At 36.5% G+C, this 19047-nt stretch overlaps 1 protein-coding gene across 1 annotated transcript in view; it reads right to left on the bottom strand.

Annotated features, from left to right (window-relative positions):
* The window catches only part of LOC149580544 (uridine kinase-like protein 4), a 390089-nt gene that overhangs the window by 136128 nt on the left and 234914 nt on the right, over positions 1-19047 (bottom strand). Inside the window, exons 8-11 of the mRNA XM_089791783.1 lie at positions 2020-2096; positions 1568-1762; positions 1276-1359; positions 1091-1151 (exon numbers count right to left, since the gene is read on the bottom strand). Coding sequence (XP_089647909.1) covers positions 1091-1151; positions 1276-1359; positions 1568-1762; positions 2020-2096 — 417 coding nt within the window. The remainder of the gene's footprint in view (positions 1-1090; positions 1152-1275; positions 1360-1567; positions 1763-2019; positions 2097-19047) is intronic.

The raw sequence follows: 19047 nt of genomic DNA, 5'->3' as shown, positions 1-19047 counted from the left end.
GGAATTTGTGAAGGGATTCACTGAAATTGTTATATCAAATTGTGTGCTAGTTAATTTGGAGTTGATTGAGCACCAATTTATATTTGTTGTTGGGTGCTATTTTCTATCTGCACTTTGGGAGCAACATTTTCCAAATCTGCAGTTGCATTTTGTTGGTCGAAGAATTCATTGTTGCTGCTATTCTTCATTTCAGAGGGTTTGAAGGCAGATCTTAAAAGTAAGTTCATGGATTGTAACTTCTAATTTTTCTGGGTATTGTTGATTTAGATAATAGGGGATGTTTTATCAATTGGGTTGTTGGTATTTTGTGAACATACTCAATATCTAAGTTGATATTAAAATCTAGAATTTTTCAGCTATGTATTCCCTATGTAATATCTAAAGATTCAAGTTAAAATTATTATTGCAAAATCTTCTAGTTTACTGCTATATTCTTGTATCAAAATTGCAAACCCTCAAGAACAAAAAAAAAAAAGAAATCAATTCTTCAGCATAGATTGTTTGAGAGCCAACAAAGTTTATTTCAGTGTTATCAGAGCTTGCTTGCAAAGTGTTTGACGAAATGTCAAACAACTGAATTATAAAAGAATTTGGTGTTTAATGAAGTTATAACTAGTTGGGATTATTATAGTTACTGAATTGGATAGTTATAAAATGAATATGTCATAATGATAAGCAGTGTAAATGTGAATAGGAGAGTTTAAAAAAAAAGAAACTCAAGTCATTCCTTATGTTAAGGTTTCAATATTCACAATTTAGCAAAACTCAACAGAACCAAATTTAAATCAATCTTACCAACTTTGGAAAATCTTGAAAAATTAAAAAGTACATAAGTTCAGTAAAAAACTTATATATCATGCAAACTATAGTTTTTCTTTCGATCGATAATGCTTGAGAGGGGGGCATTACAAACATGTTCTTTATTTTCCTTAGGTTCTTTGTATAACCATAATATACAGATTGTTTGTCCCTGCCCCCCATAGAAATGACTGGTTCATTTTCTCTATGTATATGAACTATTGCGATAGTATATCAACATAATAGTTTCCTAATTCAAGCCAAAGAAAAATATAGGTCAATATATTATTACCAGTAGGAGAGATTGCTTTCTTTTTTGTAAATGAAAGATGACAAAGACCATGTTCAACAACCTGCAAGGAATTTTATATGTTCATCAATCACCTATCAAATGCATCATAGCTTCTAGCAGAACCCCAATACAGCTAGAAATTTCTTGAATTGATTTATCATTGAGTATATTAATAGTAGAAATACCAAATGGATCAGCTGGTCCACATATGCTACAGAACCATTTTTTGAAAATTTATTGTTATGTAGCAATGTAGACATTCCTTTTATCTGCGATTCAAAAGTATACTAATTAGTTCCATCAAATCAGGTGTCCAAGTTACTTGGGTTGTACGGATACAATAAAGTACAATTCAAAAGCTCTCGCAGAATAAATTTTAACTAGTTAGTTTCCGTTTGAAAGCTAGGAACTTTGGAAAGCTATTAGTTTTGAAGCAACTGTGAATTATGAAAAGGATACTAAAGCTAAATGTTTTACCTGAAAAGTAGAGTTAATGAGATTGAGATTGGGATATATTTTACACAAATCATGTTCCCCAAGCTTCATCCGAATATGTTGAACTAACAAATTAATGGCAACCTGATTATCTCCTCCACGAGGAACAATAATATCTGCGTACTTCTTTGATGGTAATATAAATTCATCATAAGATGGCTTCACAAATTTGTAATACTGCATCCCAGTCATGTGATGAATTTTTTTTAGCTTCTTGCAATACTGTAGGCTTACAAGTTGTACAAATATAGGAACAATCCACTAATGCAAAATTCACAGCTAAGTGGACTAATATCTATCAGGGTTGATGACAACTTGTGATCCTTACAAGGTTTGAAAAATAAAATATGCAGTAGAAATCCAAAGCAATAGTTTTAGTTATGCTTTGATACAGAGATAAGATTAATAAGAGCCATGAAACTTCAAGATCTTGCCTTAACGAGGAATGATTCTAAATCTTGGTCTTGCACTCTGTTACGCCGTATTCTCCGTCCAAGCCGCACATCATCATCTATAGAAAAAATATTTTTCATGTAAGTAGTTACAACAATAACAGCTATCTCCAGCTAAACTAAGAATAGGGTGTTTGGCTTTAATTTTTCAGTACACATAAGGTTTCAATTTCATCATGTAAAAAAATGGAAAATGAGATGTTAGTATAATAAACATCTATGTAAAAAGAATTCAAAAGTAAATAGAGGGGGGGTGTTGAATCAGCATAACACATTTTTACCATTTTAAACATTATCAATCTAATTACTCAATCACAATCATGCACACGAGAATAACACAATAACACAATGATCACGTGGTTCAAACCTAATGGGAGAAAGCCATGGCAAATTTATGTTTTATATAAATACTTATTTTCCAAGTTCACAGGCATCAATCTAACAGACACACCAATCCTCATTCAATTTGTGAGCATTAACTCACCAGAGGTACCAATCCCTCATTCAAATTTCCACCTTATCAATGTTGCTTCTACAATGGACAATGAATCTTCTTTTTCTTCACAACTTATGCTATAGTTCTCTTTTCCATCTCAAATTTGCTAGAAATGACAGTCTCCCACAAAAAATTGCTTCCCAATCTGTAATAGCTCCTTCTTAAATCTGCTATAAATCTGATCACAGATCTGCCACAAGATAATCACAATCTTTCACTCAAAATTCTGCTCTAAACTCTTCTTCAGATCTGCTATAATCTCTTATTATGTCCTTAAATATGCAACAATCTTCCCATTTATGGCTGTCCTTGGTGTATTTTCTTGATGGTTTTTTCATCTCAACACGAACACTTATCACATCTAATCAATCTTCTTCTTATATCTTATTATCTTCTTAGAGATATCTCCCTTCATCAAGTAGTCACAACTTTTTAAACAAGCGCATCCCTTTATTTATATCTCTTCCTTGCTAAATCGCACCAATTGTTAAAATATTTTCTTTCACAAAATATGTCTTTTCATAATCACACCCTAATGAATTTGGCCAGTATTTTAATGAACTTCTCTTTGATATAAATCGCACCATTTCAAAATCAGATCGCACCTCTTTGCATAAAACCAATTTAAGTTGAAACAAATGCACCCTTTCACAAAGTTGTTCCTATTGGAGATATTTTATGTTTGCTTTTGAATAGACAAATCTTACTTTTGTTTTCTATGTTTTGATCGCTGGATTATTAACATATACAATCTTCATTGCTCATGTTTCTTCATCCATACTTGGACAATTAAATACATGTGTCTTGATATTGGCTGTCTCATAAATAAAGTAGATCACAAACTGCATATTGTAAAGTGTACCATTGCTAACTATTTCAAGACCACTGCTCATTCCAAAATCAAGATCACTGTCTTTAATAAATGAAATTGCCTATTTAAACATAATCATTCTTTGTAAATTGTAATTACTGCTCCATGTTGATTGCCACCTTTGAATAATTGTTGCCATTAAAATATGGAATTTCTGTCCTTACTATAACAAATATAAGCACTTATTTTGTGTGATGTTCTTAAACATTAATCTATTTTTTTAATGTCTCGGATTTTGGTCCCCAAGAAGTAAATAAACTATTGATGGAATTTACAATTTTTAATTAAGTTTTAATTAATAATGATATCAAGCTTATTAAATAGTTGGCCAAGTTATGAACAGGGGTGCATTTAATTAAGTTGTTATATCATGACACAAAGCTAAGAGGGAAGTTAAGATAATTTAAAGAGATTATTAATTAAGCTCACATAATAATCATTTGGAGGTTGTTTTCTCATGTTATGATTGTTTTGTGAAGGCACTTTATTAAGTGTATATTGCCATCTTTTGTAGGGGAGGAATTATGATTCAGTTATTCACACCTTGCTTTTCTGTGAGACATCTTGGAATGATTTTAATTATTTAAAAGTTCAGACTTCGGACTTGGCAACATTTGTTGTGGACTCCACCAGAATTGCGACTTCCACAAATATGGTAGATGCTGTAAGTTTGGAGCCACAGAACCCAATTTGGAAGGAAAGAAGGATTAAAAGGCATGGCTGGAAGAGCTCCACACTAATTCTGCATGCTTTGTTCATTGTCAAAGTCTGATCATTTTTTGCAAAGGTTTTTGAATTCAATAAATGGAGGAATTGATAATTCTTCATGGTTTTTGCAGTTTGAGTTGGTTATGTGCTTGCCAATGAATTGTGCTTGAGGGCGGGTCCTTGCAGAGCCCTAACTGGAATTAAGTGCGAGTTTCTTTCAGCATTTACTCTAAGAATTATATCACGGGTCGGAAGGATAGCTTCTTGTTACAAATTGTTGCGATTTATCGAATCTGTGTTTTATTCTCTGACTGCTGCCACTATTCATTGAGACGAGTATCACAATTCATGGGGCACAATATTCATTGGATGCCGTGACTCTTGTGTGGCAGTGTAATTATTCAGAGGACTGAAACATTGTTCAAGAGGCCTGAATTTGTTTGGTAGTTCTTCATGTTCAAAAAGCTGAGATCATCTACAGGAAATATGTAATATCTTTGCTTCAGTCCAAAGTTCTCTAAGTATTTCTTAAGTATTTTGTCTACAAATATATTTACAGTTTGGGCATTGTAATTATTTGTATTAAGGTTATATTAGATTTATGCTTTGTACTTGAGACAAGATAAGAATAAGATAAGATAATCATATTAATGTCCAATAGGAAACCACAAGGGTTTATGGGACTAAGCATACAAACAAAAAAGCCGATCAAAGAAGGAGCACCGAACAGTGTCCAAGAAGAAACAAAACATGACACAAAACTAGAAAAGCCAAGGTAAGGACTAGGGATCCTTCCTTGGTACAAAGAAATCCGTCACAGGAGGGTATAACTGTGGACAATCCAGAGTCTTAGATCGTCGCCGACAACTGTTGGAGGAGTGTTGTTGTTTGGACAAACTGGTGCAATGTCTCACCGATCTGGAGTGAGTGATGTTGGATGGCCTTTTAGCACCTCATGGTAGAGACAAGGGGGAGGAAAAGTCAGTGATGAGCTGATCTGAGATATGGCACTGAGTTATGAGTGACTAAAGGGTATGCTTATGGAGATGGGTGACCTCTCGGAGGTAAAGTGCAAGGCATCGCTGGTCAATATAGCTGAAGAACACTGAAAGAGAAAAGCAATCTCTAAATAGGCAGTAAAATCTCCCTCTGATCTGACAATAGATAGGACAACAAAATATAAAGTGAGTCTTCGTCTCAACCTCTGCCAAAGTACATAGCTGACAGATCCAGTCATTTCTATCCATATGGTGATCGGTTTGAACCCGAAGACCGTGGGAACCAGCTCTAAAGGAGCCCAAAGAGAAACATAGGGCGTGACTCCAGCACCGATAAAGGTAAGCAAGACGGACAATAATACCGTTCTGAATCTCAAGAAAATGATCAGCATAAAAGGCCATCTTCGAACGTAATCCACTTGGAAGATTATGTCAGGTAGTGATAATGTCTATAGATATCATGCTTGACATGTTCATTCAACTCCTGTCCTAAGATGATATGATATATCTTTTATGTAACTTGTAATACCAGTTATTTAACGTCTGTGTGTTTCAAGTTACTCTTTCAATGAAATATATATGATATAAAGATGCATGTCTCTCATAGAGACATGTCTCCTGTTAATATCTTAACTCACATTAGTTATTTCTTAAACATAAGTCACAAATAATATTTCTTTAATGTATACTATACCTATACGAAATTATTGTCCAAGGGGTTTAGCTTGGTTGAAGCGATGAGTTCTCATTGTGGAGACCCTAGTTCAAATCCCAAGAGGGACATCTCTATGGAGTTATAAGTTGTGACTCTTGGTCTTCTATTTGTTGTATTTGTCTTATTGTAAAAGGTGGATTCTAAGTTGTGGCTCTTGGTCTTCCAAATGTTGTTTCTAGTGTGGTTGCTTGAAAGGAGCGTTAATAAGTTTGTAATTCTCATGTTGTTGCTTGAATGAGCACAAGATTTGTAAACGATTTCAATATATATGAAATTATTATCATAATCATGATAATACATTGAGCAAGCATTATTTGTGACATGTTAAAGAAATAACTAATGTGAGTTAAGATATTAACAAGAGACATATCTCCACGGGAGACATGCCTCTTTATATATATATATAGTTTGCAAACTCTCCAAGTACTCTCAAAGTTGCCGAGTACTCTCAAGTTTTTTTGCTGGGCGAGTACTCTCAGGTTTAACTCTCGCATATTTATAGATGTTAAAAAACGTAGGTAAACATGTTGATGCAGGGAAAACATTGGATTAAATGCATTTTTCACATCATTTTAGTGCTATAAAACTATACATTTTCTCTATTGAAATGTCAATTACTAATTTAATACATTTTATAATTGTATTCTACACAAATATATATGTTTCTTTAAGAGATTTTAAATTTTAGTACTTTCTAAGTTGCCAAGTTTTCCTCGAGTTTTTGTTAAGAATATGCCGAGTTTTTCCCGAAATGAAAATTTTGGGTTTGCCGAGTACTCTCCGAGTCCAAGTCTACAAACTATGTATATATATATTGAAAGAATAACTTGAAACACACAACAATTAAAAAGTGCTATTACAAGTTACAACAGAGATATATCATATCATCTCCAGTACAAAGCATAAATCTAATCAAACCTTAACATGGTATCAGGGCAGATCGATTCTTGCATGCCTATTTAGAAGATTTCACTCATTTGCATCCATTTGGTTCCACTATATAAGTTTAGATTGTTTAGTGAAAGCTGCATATATGGATGTTAAATCTGTTGAGTTTGCTTTGTCAATGATGAGAGATGGAAACATATTCCAAATGATTTTTAACAATTTATTTAACAGAAAAATTACACTCTATAAATGACTAACAAGACCCAATTTGTAGTTCCATTTGAACAAACATCAAAACTTGTGCTATGAGTATTTGCAATTAAAAAAAAATTGGCAACAAAGATTTTGTATTTGGCACTGCACACATAGTAGATTGGACTGCAGAAGCTCATGCATGGCTTCATTTATAAAGGGCACTACTGGGATCAAGTGATGTCATCAAAAGGATGGGATGAGCATCCTTAGCTTTCTCAGACTTAGTATCTATGACAACATTTTACCAATGAAATTATTATCCGCTAGATTGAGCAAGTTGAAATTTTGCAGGCATGCGATTGAATTGGTGATTTTTCTGGTGATGTTTCTCCACATCAAAAGTTGGAAGCATGTAAGCTCCATGAGATCACCAATGGATTTGGACAGCATCCCAGCCATGTTGAGAGATGTGTTGGATGGATCAAAGAGGATCAGTTGGATCATTGCTACTTTGCCCAATTGATATCACAACTCACTTTGTCCTAGTTGCAATACTCAACTTTTCCTCCCCACGAGCCCAAGACACCCATTGGATATTGTTTTATGCCTGCATTGATTTTCGGCAGGGCTTTTCTTAGCAAGTTATAAGTAAGCACTACACCCTTCCTCGGGTTTCAGGCTTATGGCCAGGTGTAGACTACTGAGAGTATTTACATGTCCTATACCCCCTCTCGGTTTTCAGGCATACTACTGGGTTTAGGTACCTCCTGATAATCGTCCACTTACTAAGTTTAATAAAATAGGAATTTTCTATGTGATGAAACAAAAATATATACAACATAACTATGCCCAAGGTGCTTACGCTCTGAAGGTATCCTTCACCTAGCAGGTTGCCTATATACTTGTATCCTGTAATAACCCTATCTGGTTATAGCTTAAACAAACATCAATTTTCTTTAATAATCAACAATGTGGCATTTTGTCAAACAACTGGCAAACATTTGATATGAACTTGGACTGCCTAAGCTGTTAGATCTCAATCTATATTTCTTGTTTGCTTGTCTTTTACTCTTGGAACTTTCAAATACGTATGTAGACTGAACTATCTGTCAAACCAATGCTAGTAACAAAAATGGAATGGAACTTTTGTTAAATATACCAATGATCAATTTACATGAGAAACTAAGTATGAATCTGTAACTCCAGCAAATACTCATCTTGCAATATTGGCCACATTGGGATAGGTATTTGTATATATGACAGTCTAGTCCAAACACCCAAAATGCTACAGTCATCAACACCTAATGGAGAAGTGTTAGTTTCAGCAATTGTCCACACCCCTTTTCAGTCATCTATAGTAGGGAAAAGCATGCAACCAACATGAAATTCTGGGCGTCTATGAGCAGCCAATCAATCAATCCACAAACCGGCAGATCCAAAACCAAGGATGAAGAATATCAAATGCTACAACAAGTCTTAACAAATGCCCAATTAAAGATGCAGTTGGGTGCTCAAATGCATAAATTAAGTGATGCTAGGTTGCAGATAACATAGGCATTCAACAGCAAGAAATGTAATGCACAAACACCATGATATCTTGCCCTTTCAGCAGAGATATGAACACCTGGAAATGACACTTATAGTCTGGAAGAAAATTGCCCAGCAAAGGCAACGAACTCAACAGATTGACGTCCAAACCCCAAGAGTAATGGCATCCAGAAATGGATGAATCTTGGCATCCAATAGTAGATAATATAAACGCTGCATAGTACAGATTCTTCACTCCAAAATAACAAAGATATCAAGGCATATAGTGCAGATATAAATGCAGAAGAGAAGATTGACACCAATCCCTTCCAAATTTTATTAATATCTCTTTCAGGAAAAATAACCTCTTCTCATATATAGTAGATGCATAGAGAAGAAAACCAAATATAGATTGCAATCAGACTAATGCCACTATACCTCAGCAGTGGCAAAACACCAACCAGCTTGTAATGGCCACCCTTTTTTTTTTGTTTGAGGAGACTTGCAAACTACAAGTATTATCAATTAGAGTGTTATTTTCAACATGGCATTTTGACCAATATTTAGCAACATACAACAATAAATATGCAAAGTCTAGAATCCTCCATATTTGCTGATAAAAATTTGATTTTGCAATAGAAATGTTGACATACAGTTGCTTTATAAGCTGCAACAAATATTCAGACTGGTATTTAACAATTACAATGCCTAAAATGACAGTATAATGGAAGGCACCTGGAAGTAGTGATCTGCAAATAAAATGACAGCATCCCAGTGGGCAAGAAAACTCAATGCAACACTGTTCACACACTGTAGCAGCACTATTCACAGCACTGTAGCAATTTCAATGTTCACGCACACTGTAGCAAAACACTGTTCACGTCCAGTGTAGCATAAGCACTAGTCACACACACTGTAGCAAAACACTATTTAGGCGCATTGTAGCAAAATCACTATTCACGGGCACTGTAGAAAACACTATTCATGGCTGCATAACCTGAACTTTAGAGCTCTTAAATCATATGTAAAATCAGCAATAAATCCCACTGTGTTTCCTGAATGAGAACATTCGATAATCCTTCTGACTGTGTCTCTCAACAACGAAGATAATGCTAGCAAAGAGGGGTTTCGTCCTTCAAGCTCAACAATTAAATTTCCAAAAAATCCAATAGCATGCCCCAACTCATTCCAGCCAAGAGAAAATAAATCCCCCCAAGAAGTTGACTTCATGTGCACAAGCAATGTGGGATAAATGGGAAATACCTTTTTAAAACAACTTTATAATAAAGTGACTTAATTGATAAGTCTTTTATTTAATTATCACTTTATTATAAAGTAAATTAACTTTGACATTAAAATCACATAAGAGTCGAACTTAGAATACCATGTATGATAGCTCATCAGAAAGAGCTCAACCAAATCTACCAAGCCCAACACCTAAAATTTCTATATCACTTGACTCCCATTGACTTACTGCAGTTAGTAACTCCTGAAAATATTGCCAAATGAGCTCCCTAACCACTTCATTAGCCTACGGAAGCTCCTATCATAGGATAATCTATTGACCCTGATGGTTACATTAAGTAGGGTACATTACAGTCAGCCAACCTTGAAATTGTTCGCCCTCAAGCAATCTCAATTCTAGATGTTGCAATACCTGCTCTTTTTCCCAAGTAGCATCCTCCTCTAGCAGGTTTCTCAACTTAACCAAGTATTTCTTAACTACCCTGCTCCTAAGAGTCCTCTCTCGAGTATCCAGAATAGCTTCAGGGATTATTCTGGGACCAACACAAGCTTCCCCTCCTCATCCAACAACAACAAATCTGCAGAAGGCACTATTCATTGACCAACGGCTTTCTTAAGTCTCGACACATGAAACACATTATGTACTCAACTGCCCTCTGGAAGCTCAATCTCATAAGAACCTCGCCCACCCTGCGAATCACTCTGTAGGAGCCATAAAACCTAGGCTTCAACTTCTCAACTCTGCTCTTTGTCATGTCCCCTATTTTCCTTCAATAGAATTAAATAATAAACAATAATAATAATGAGTAAATAAATTATAATAATACTTATCAATTATATTATCAATATAATGATAATCGAAGAATATGTTATAATGCAACAAAGATATATTATATTAGAATCAATAATAAATAAATATCAATGGCCAATAGAATATACATTAATAATAATATATTGCATATCATTGATATATAAATTTTAAATAATAACATTAATTAAAATACAAAATTTAAATACAATATATATACATACATACACACATATATATATATATATATCAAATTATAAATAAGAAGTAATAACCTATTGTATATAATAAGTATTAACATGCTATTATGAAAGGATTAATATTATTTCATATATGAGAGAATAAATACAATATGACATAACACATTCAGAGACTTAGAGAAAGGTTGCGACCTTTCCCTTGACACCTATATATTCTGACCAGTCAGAGGGTGAAGGATCATAAAGGAATCCGATCTGGAATAAGGGCTCTAAAATATATTTTAAGTCACATAAAAGTGATCTATGCGAATACTTGGGCCAACATATGAGGCATGCAAATCTGCGGAAATCTCACCTTGTTAAATCTGAAGAAGCAGAGAACATCATTATCACAGGCGGAGTAAGGAGTGGGAAAAAATGAGAAACAATAAAAATGCTAGAGTGATCAGAAATTTTTATTGGGAAAAAACATTGGAGAACCTCCATTCGATCAACGTCAGGATAAGGAATAGCTGCGACAGACAAATCAATTAAAATCCGAAGTAGCAGTACACGCCTAACTCGGCATCCATATTGTTTGAAGGGAAGAAAGGAGACTTTCGGACTGACATAGGAAGAAGACTTCAGACGGGTGTAGCAGGACATAAGGAGATTTCTTAGTAGAGAATCATCCCAATGATGGAGAAAACATATCGTAGAATTCAGTCAGCGGAAGAATTAACGTAGCAGTCAAGATACAGTATAATCAATGTTAAAAAGGATCGTCTTAGCAGTAGATCATCCAAATTCGTGGATAGAAGACTCAACATCAAATGGGGAACAATCATTATATATAAGAGATTGAAGATATCTAGAGAAGACAATATGCACAACCTGTGATAGAGAGAGGACAAGAGCAATGAGAGTTGATATGCAATGTTTAAAAGAATAGTCCAGCCAGCAGCAACCTAAGACCATCGAGGGGACCAGTTTTGGACAATACTAATAACATTTAGACATAAGTGATTCTGTTCAACAAGATTTTGGTTATTATTCACGTTGGAACAAATGCTATCATAGTTGGCCAGGATACTTCATTCCCTTTGGAGCCAATATCAGTTTTGGAGTATAAATAGCTGAGACTACTACAATTATAATAGTAAAGACAAAATATGGCATCTTAATTAGATCGTCAAAGAAGTGAAGCTAAACATAACTATGTGACAATGATGAGCATATCAACCTTCAAGTTCATAAAAAGTTACATTCAACAGTTCACATGTACGGAAGTCAAAGAAATATAAAGGGGCTGAGAAGTAATGTACTTAATATAGAGATGGAAAAACAATAGGTATTAATGACATCAAATCAAAGATTATGTGATATACATTCCAAACGGAAGAATCATCGAAGATGAGACTTAATAAGATATTTAAGGAAGAAGCAACACACCAATATATCATAATTATAAAGAGAAAGTTATGTACTTTAGAGCATTATAGTAATCGTATCATTTCTTTTTTCATGGATAAGTCAGCACTCGAACACCACAATATCTACAAGGGTCTAACAAGAAAAGATTTATTCTAGTTTCTATTTACAACTTGTTATTGTAGTAAGTATTGACATAGCAATATTCATTTCAAAACAGTTTTGAGTTGAATAAAAAACTCTAGACCAAAGCGATGGTAGCATTTTGTTCAATATTCTGACGAATTATACAAGGGACATTACACTCTTCTTGAGCGTTGACTGTCTATATGGCTGTAGCCTCAAGTAAACCATATCCCCTACCTCAAATCTACGCTCTACCATGTGCTGATCAGCATACAACTTCTGTTGATTTTGAGCCTATTGTATGTTTTCCTTGAGCACTCTCAGGATATACTGACTATCCTGCAATAAGTCTTTACCTTTGGGCACTCTGCTGTCCCCCAAAACTAAATCGATGAAGCTAGGTGCTTCATAACCATATAGTGCCATGAAAGGAGTCATCTTGATGGACATCTGATACATGGTATTATAACAATACTCTCTCATATTCAACCATCTGACCCAAGCTCTCTGTTGAGCACTCACATAGTTTCTCAAATATCCCTCCATCCATTCATTCACAATCTCTGTCTGCCCATCTGTCTGTTGATGGTAACTAGTGTTGGGTGTAAGATCTGTACCACACGACCTAAACAATTCTTGCCAAAAAATGCTCATAAATTTACTATCCTAGTCACTGACTATGAATCTAGGCAGCCCATATAACCTAAATATCTCTCTGAAGAAAAGATCTGCCACCTGTGTTGCTGTGTAAGTGGATGGAATAGCAAACAAGTGAGTGAATTTCGTCAAGCGGTCTACCACCACATAGATGTAATCTCTCCCCTGCACTCATGGTAAACCAGTGATGAAGTCCATAGAAATGCTTTCCCGTTTCCCATCCGGAATGGCCAAGGGTTGTAGTAAACCTGCAGGAAACATGTGCTCTCCCTTATTCTGCTGACAAACAACACACTCCTTGACATACCTCTGAACATCATCCTTGAGCCCTCTCCGTAAGAACCGCTCTCGGATCTGCCTATAGGTCTTGAAGCCCCTTGGATGCCCAGTTGTAGGTACATCATGAAATGCCCTCAAAATCTCCTCTCTAAACTGTGATGTAGGGATCAAATAAACCCTGTCCTGAAATTTGATCAACCCATACAACACCGCATACTTGTCATCTTGAATGGTGCCTAGAACTATCTCAAAAGCCTAATCATCTCCTGCATACTCCACCACAAGCCAAGCTCTCCAATCTCCTAAAACCTTTGCCAAAGCACATAAGTGAGGTCTCTGAGATAAAGCATTTGCCAACACATGTTTCTTACCTTGACAAATTCTATGTCAAAGCCATAAGCTTGCAATTTGGTAAACCATTTCCGTTGGGTCATTAAGATCACACTGGCCCATGAAGTATTTAATACTATTGTGATCGGTCTTGATCACAAGATGCCCACCTACCAAATAAGATCAGAATTTGGCCAACGCATGCATTATGGCCAACATTTCCCTGTCATAGATAGAATAGCTTCTCTCAACTCCTCAAAGCTTCCTACTCTTGATTGCAATGGGGTGTCTCTCTTGCATCAATACTGCCCCTATCCCATCTCCTAAAGCATCACACTGAAGCTCAAATGGTTTCGTAAAATCGGGTAGAGCTAGAACCAGACAAGATGACATTACCTGTTTCAAGTGGTCAAAACATCTTTGTGCTGCCTCTGTCCATGTAAAGGCCCCCTTCTTGGTGAGATTCGTCAAAGGTGCAGCAATCTGTGAGAATCCCCTAACAAACCTCCTATAAAAACCACATAAACCAAAGAACCCCTTGAACTGTATGACGTTTGTAGTAGGCCAATCCACAATAGCTCTAATCTTTTTGGGATCAACCCAAACGCCATCTACACTAATGATATGCCTAATGATATGCCCAAGGTAAAGGAGTTTGGTCCTACCAAACTTGCATTTAGATTCCTTGGCATACAACGACTCTCTCTCCAGAATAGATAACACCTCCTCTAGATGTTGTAAGTGCTCCTCCCAGGTCTTACTGAAGACCAAGATGTCATCAAAGAAGATCAAGACGAATCTCCTCAACTGCCTCCTGAATACCTTGTTCATACAACTCTAAAATGTAGCAGGTACATTGGTTAGCTTAAATGGCATAACCATAAACTCAAAGTGGCCATAGTGATATCGAAAGGCTGTCTTCTCGATGTCCTCTTCTCTCATCTGAATCTGATGGTATCCGGATCGTAAATCAATTTTGGTGAAGAAGAATGCCCCATGCAGCTCATCAATCAGCTCATCAATCAGCTCATCAATCCTAGGACTAGGATACTTGTTTTTAATTGTTTTCTTATTTAGTGCCCTATAATCAATGCACATGCGCATTTTCTCATCCTTCTTCACTAGAACTACTATTGAAGCAAAAGGGCTTTTACTAGACCTAATGTGCCCCATCTCCAATAGCTCCTTAATAAACTTGTATATCTCATCCTTGTCTTTCTTAGGATGACGATAGGGGGTAATCATGACCAGTTTGGCTCCCTCCTCAAGCTCAATAACATGCTCTATTCCCCTGTCAGGAGGAACCGAATATCACTAAATACTTTGGCATGCCTGTCAAGTATCTCTTGGATATCCGGTGGATGACTCTTTACCTGTGGCTCTTGTGGGACTGGCATGATGAAACACTCTGTTGCCCACTCTATGTCATTATGCCAAAAAAGTTTCTGCGTTCTCCTTAGGGAGACTACTCTACAACTCCCACCCGAAAGTCCCCTAAGTACAATAGTTCTTCCCTTATGCTGGAATCTCATCTCCAATTTCGCTAGGTTGCATGTGAACTCAACTAGTGAGGCCATCCATGTCATGCCGAGGATGACATCATAGTCTCCCATGTCTACTACATGGAACTCATCCTCTAACTCATAGCCATCTCCAAACCTGATCTGAAGATTAGGTATCTTCCAAGTGCATAATAATTTGTCACCATTAGCTACCATGACTCTAAACCCAACATGCTCCTCGGACTGTAAACCTCTCGTGGCTACCAATGGTGCATCAATGATTTATGTGTAGCCCCAGTGTCAATGAGATATCACTTTCTACCCCTAGATAGTACCCCTGACCTTAAATGTGATCGCATTTTGAACCCCTGTCAGTTATGCCAACAACCTATCATCCTTAGGAATGATATTCTTCTCTGGAGTGCTACTCTCATCTGGATTAGAGTGTTGATCTTCCCCCTCTGACTGTGACTCCTTTGCTAAAAAATACTCCATTTGATTTGCCTTAGCCTTGAGAGGGCACTTATTAGATAATTCCCAAGGCTTTCTACAATAAAAACACAACTTCTTCCTCCTCAACTCATTTTGGGTGTCATTATCCAACTTCCTATTATCCCCTTTTGGCTACGCATCTTGGTAAAAAAGTTTTTTGTCCTTATCCTTATCCTTCTTCATATGTGAATGCCTAAGCTAGAATCTACTCTTAAAAGAAGAAGGTGCTAAGTCACGAGCCTTCTTAGTGGCCTCTTGTAATGTAGCCCGGTCATGCCCCTTGATCCAACCCCTCAAGGGATCAGAGAGTCCATCCATAAATAACACTACTAATCTCCTCTCTGAGATATCGGTAACCAACACAGCTAAGCTCTGAAATTCAATGATGTATGTCTCAACCGATCCCCACTGCTTGAGCTATGCCAACTCTTTAAACTATAACTTAGGATCTTTGGTATCAAATCTCTCTATGAGTCTCTCAGTGAACTCCTTGTAAGATGTGATCTAATTATGCCCCAAGGTTACCATGCCATGGTGCCACCACTCATGCGCTAGGCCATCCAAATGAATAGCCGCATACTTGATAGCCTCCTCCTCAGGCATCAGATTAAGCTAGAAGCATGTATCTAGCTTCTACACCCAATCTCGTGCAATCATCTTCCCTGAGACATCATAATAAGGTAAAGAAAGTTTCCCAACTTTCTTTCTCAACTCAAAGTTTTGATTTCTCTCTCCTGCTCTAGGCATGTGTCTCATCCTCAAGTCCATATAATCTCTAAGGGAAATATCCGCCTAAAACTCCGGTCCACTAGCCTCTGAGTCCCTCCTAAACTGATCTTGTAACTCAGTAATTTGCAATTCGTTTACTGATTGAATTGAATCTTTGGGTGAAAAGGTGGGTAGAAGAGGTCTCAAGCTTGTTGTCTGAGTTGGGTGTGCAACATGTCTAAAATTATCAACCTCATTCCCATTGTTGCCATGTCCGTTATTATTACCATTAATGTTATTCTTAAGACCATTGTTGTTGTCTCGGCCTCCATTATTATCATTGCCCCCATTACCATTGTTTGCATTACCCGTATTAATATTTATGCCCATTTGTCTAGCCATAAGCTGCAGCATCATATCCATTTGCCTATTCTGCTCCTGTTGCATACGTTGCTCCTACTCTAATGTACCTAGTAACCGTTTGAACATTACCTGCTCCTGATCTGGTTCGACATTCCTACCTCCGCCTAGTCCTGTATTCCTGTCACTCAATCACCCATACTGTCGTCTTGTTCAAAGAATTTCTCCTCTGCGTCTGTGTGAGTAGATTCTATGTCCACCTATACAGATGCACTAGACTGCTCGCTATGTGAGTCTGAATCCTTCTTGTCTTGCTCTGGTATATCAGAAATAAATGGCCTCTATCACATGCTCAAACATACCTTCTTAACCTGTTTTATTTATGACTTTAGTGTTTTAACATTTCGTCAAACACTTTGCCCTCTATCTGGCTGTTCCAAATTCCCTGTAAGGTTTCCACAGGATGGCAGGACTTAAAGCTCTAATACCATTGTAATAGCCACCCCTATTTTTGTTTTTTTGAGGAGACTTGCAAACTACTAAGTATTATCAATTAGAGCTTTATTTTCAACATGGCATTTTGACAAATACTTAGCAATATACAACAATAAATATACAAAGTCTAGAATCTTCCATATAGGTTGCAGCAAATATTCAGGCTAGCATTTAACAATTACAATGCCTAAAATGAATAGTATGATGGAAGGAACTTGGAAGTAGTGGTCTGCAGATGGAATGACAGTGTCCCAACTCTTAACCAGCAAGAGTGGGCAAAAAAACTCAATGCAACACTGTTTACGCACTGTAGTAGCATTATTCACAACATTGTAGCAATTTCACTATTCATGCACGCTGTAGCAAAACATTGTTCACGCGCACTATAGCAAAATCACTATTCACAGGCACTATAGAAAACACTATTCATGACAGCATAACCTGAACTTCAAAGCTCTTAAATCATGTGTAAAATCACCAATAAATGCCATTGTGTTGCTTGAATGAAAACACTCAATAATTCTCCTGACTGTGTCTTTCAACAGCGAAGAGAATGCTAGCAAAGAGGGGTTTCGTCCTCCAACCTCAACAATTAGATTTCCCAAAAATCTAGTAGCGTAAGAATAATATTATCCAAGCATGCCCCAACTCATTCCAGCCAAGAGAATATAGATCCCCCCCAAGAAGTCGACTTCATTTGCATAACCAATGTGGGATAAATGGAAAACACATTTTTAAAACAACTTTATAATAAAGTGACTTAATTGATAAATATTTTATTTAATTATCAATTTATAATAAAGTAAATTAACTTCGGCATTGAAATCACATAAGAGTCGAACACAGAATACTATGTATGATAGCTCGTAGGAAAGAGCTCAACCAAACCTACCAAGCTGAACACCTGAAAATTCTGTATCACTTGACTCCCATTGACTTACTAAAGTTAGTAAATCCTAAAAATATTGCCAAATGAGCTCCCTAACCACTTCATTAGCCTACAGAAGCTCCTATCATAGGCTAATCTATTGACCCTGATGGTCACATTTACTAGGTGACATTACATAGCTCAAACCTTTATACCTCAACAAGGGCACAAACTTCAAACTTAGAAATGTCACAAAGACAACAAAGAAAATAATATTTAATCAAATACTTTACTCATCAAATGGGCTCATATTTATAATCACCAAATGGCACAAAGTTTCCCAAATGAACTTCACTTAAGAAGCTTTCCACACACAACACTAAAACATAATAAAGTGATACAGTGCAGGGTCGAAGAAATCTCAAAGGAGATGTCCTAGCCCCCAACAAATAACCACACAGCAGAAACACAACAACAACAACAAGCAATAATGCCAGATCAGATACCAAATCACAACTCTTTATTCATAGATATAAATGATTACATGCAATATGTCTAGCTGTAAGGCCTTTCAGGTTAGGGCTAAATATAAACAACAATCACAAAATAATCAGTTGTGCAGGATCCAACAAGATCCAACTTACAAACCCAATTCCAGCTAGTCCAGATACACAACTAGAAAAGAACACCAAGAAGAATCCACACTTGTACCCTTAGGTCCACCAAGAGATCCTATAGTTTCTAAGCTGCAACCCTAGCTCTTCAAAATTCACATCTATACTTCATTCCAAAACTGAATGACCAAAAGACTCCACATGATCCCTATTTATACTTGCCAAAACAGCTTACAGAACATTTTAGAACATTACAAAATAGGAAGGCCAACCTAGCAACGGTCAGGACACATCCCAAGGCAAGATCTCATCATAAATGGCATGATTGGAATAAATCCCGCAAGTCGGCTTGCACCAAAAACACAAAAATCACGTCCAAAATGCTAACACTCGGCATCAACAGGAAAACTTGGCGTATGAAGAGTCACTCGGCACATGAAGAACAACTCGACACACACTATGGAACTCGACACACACTATAGTGGCGAGATGGGATAACACACAAACCTGAGTGTTAA

The sequence above is a fragment of the Cupressus sempervirens genome, chromosome 1, assembly GCF_028749045.1.
Source record: "Cupressus sempervirens isolate cs-2001-9-10 chromosome 1, ASM2874904v1, whole genome shotgun sequence".
Classification (NCBI taxonomy): domain Eukaryota; kingdom Viridiplantae; phylum Streptophyta; class Pinopsida; order Cupressales; family Cupressaceae; genus Cupressus; species Cupressus sempervirens.
Note: the sequence above shows the minus strand (reverse complement) of the source record. Positions and strands in the feature narration are given on the sequence as shown.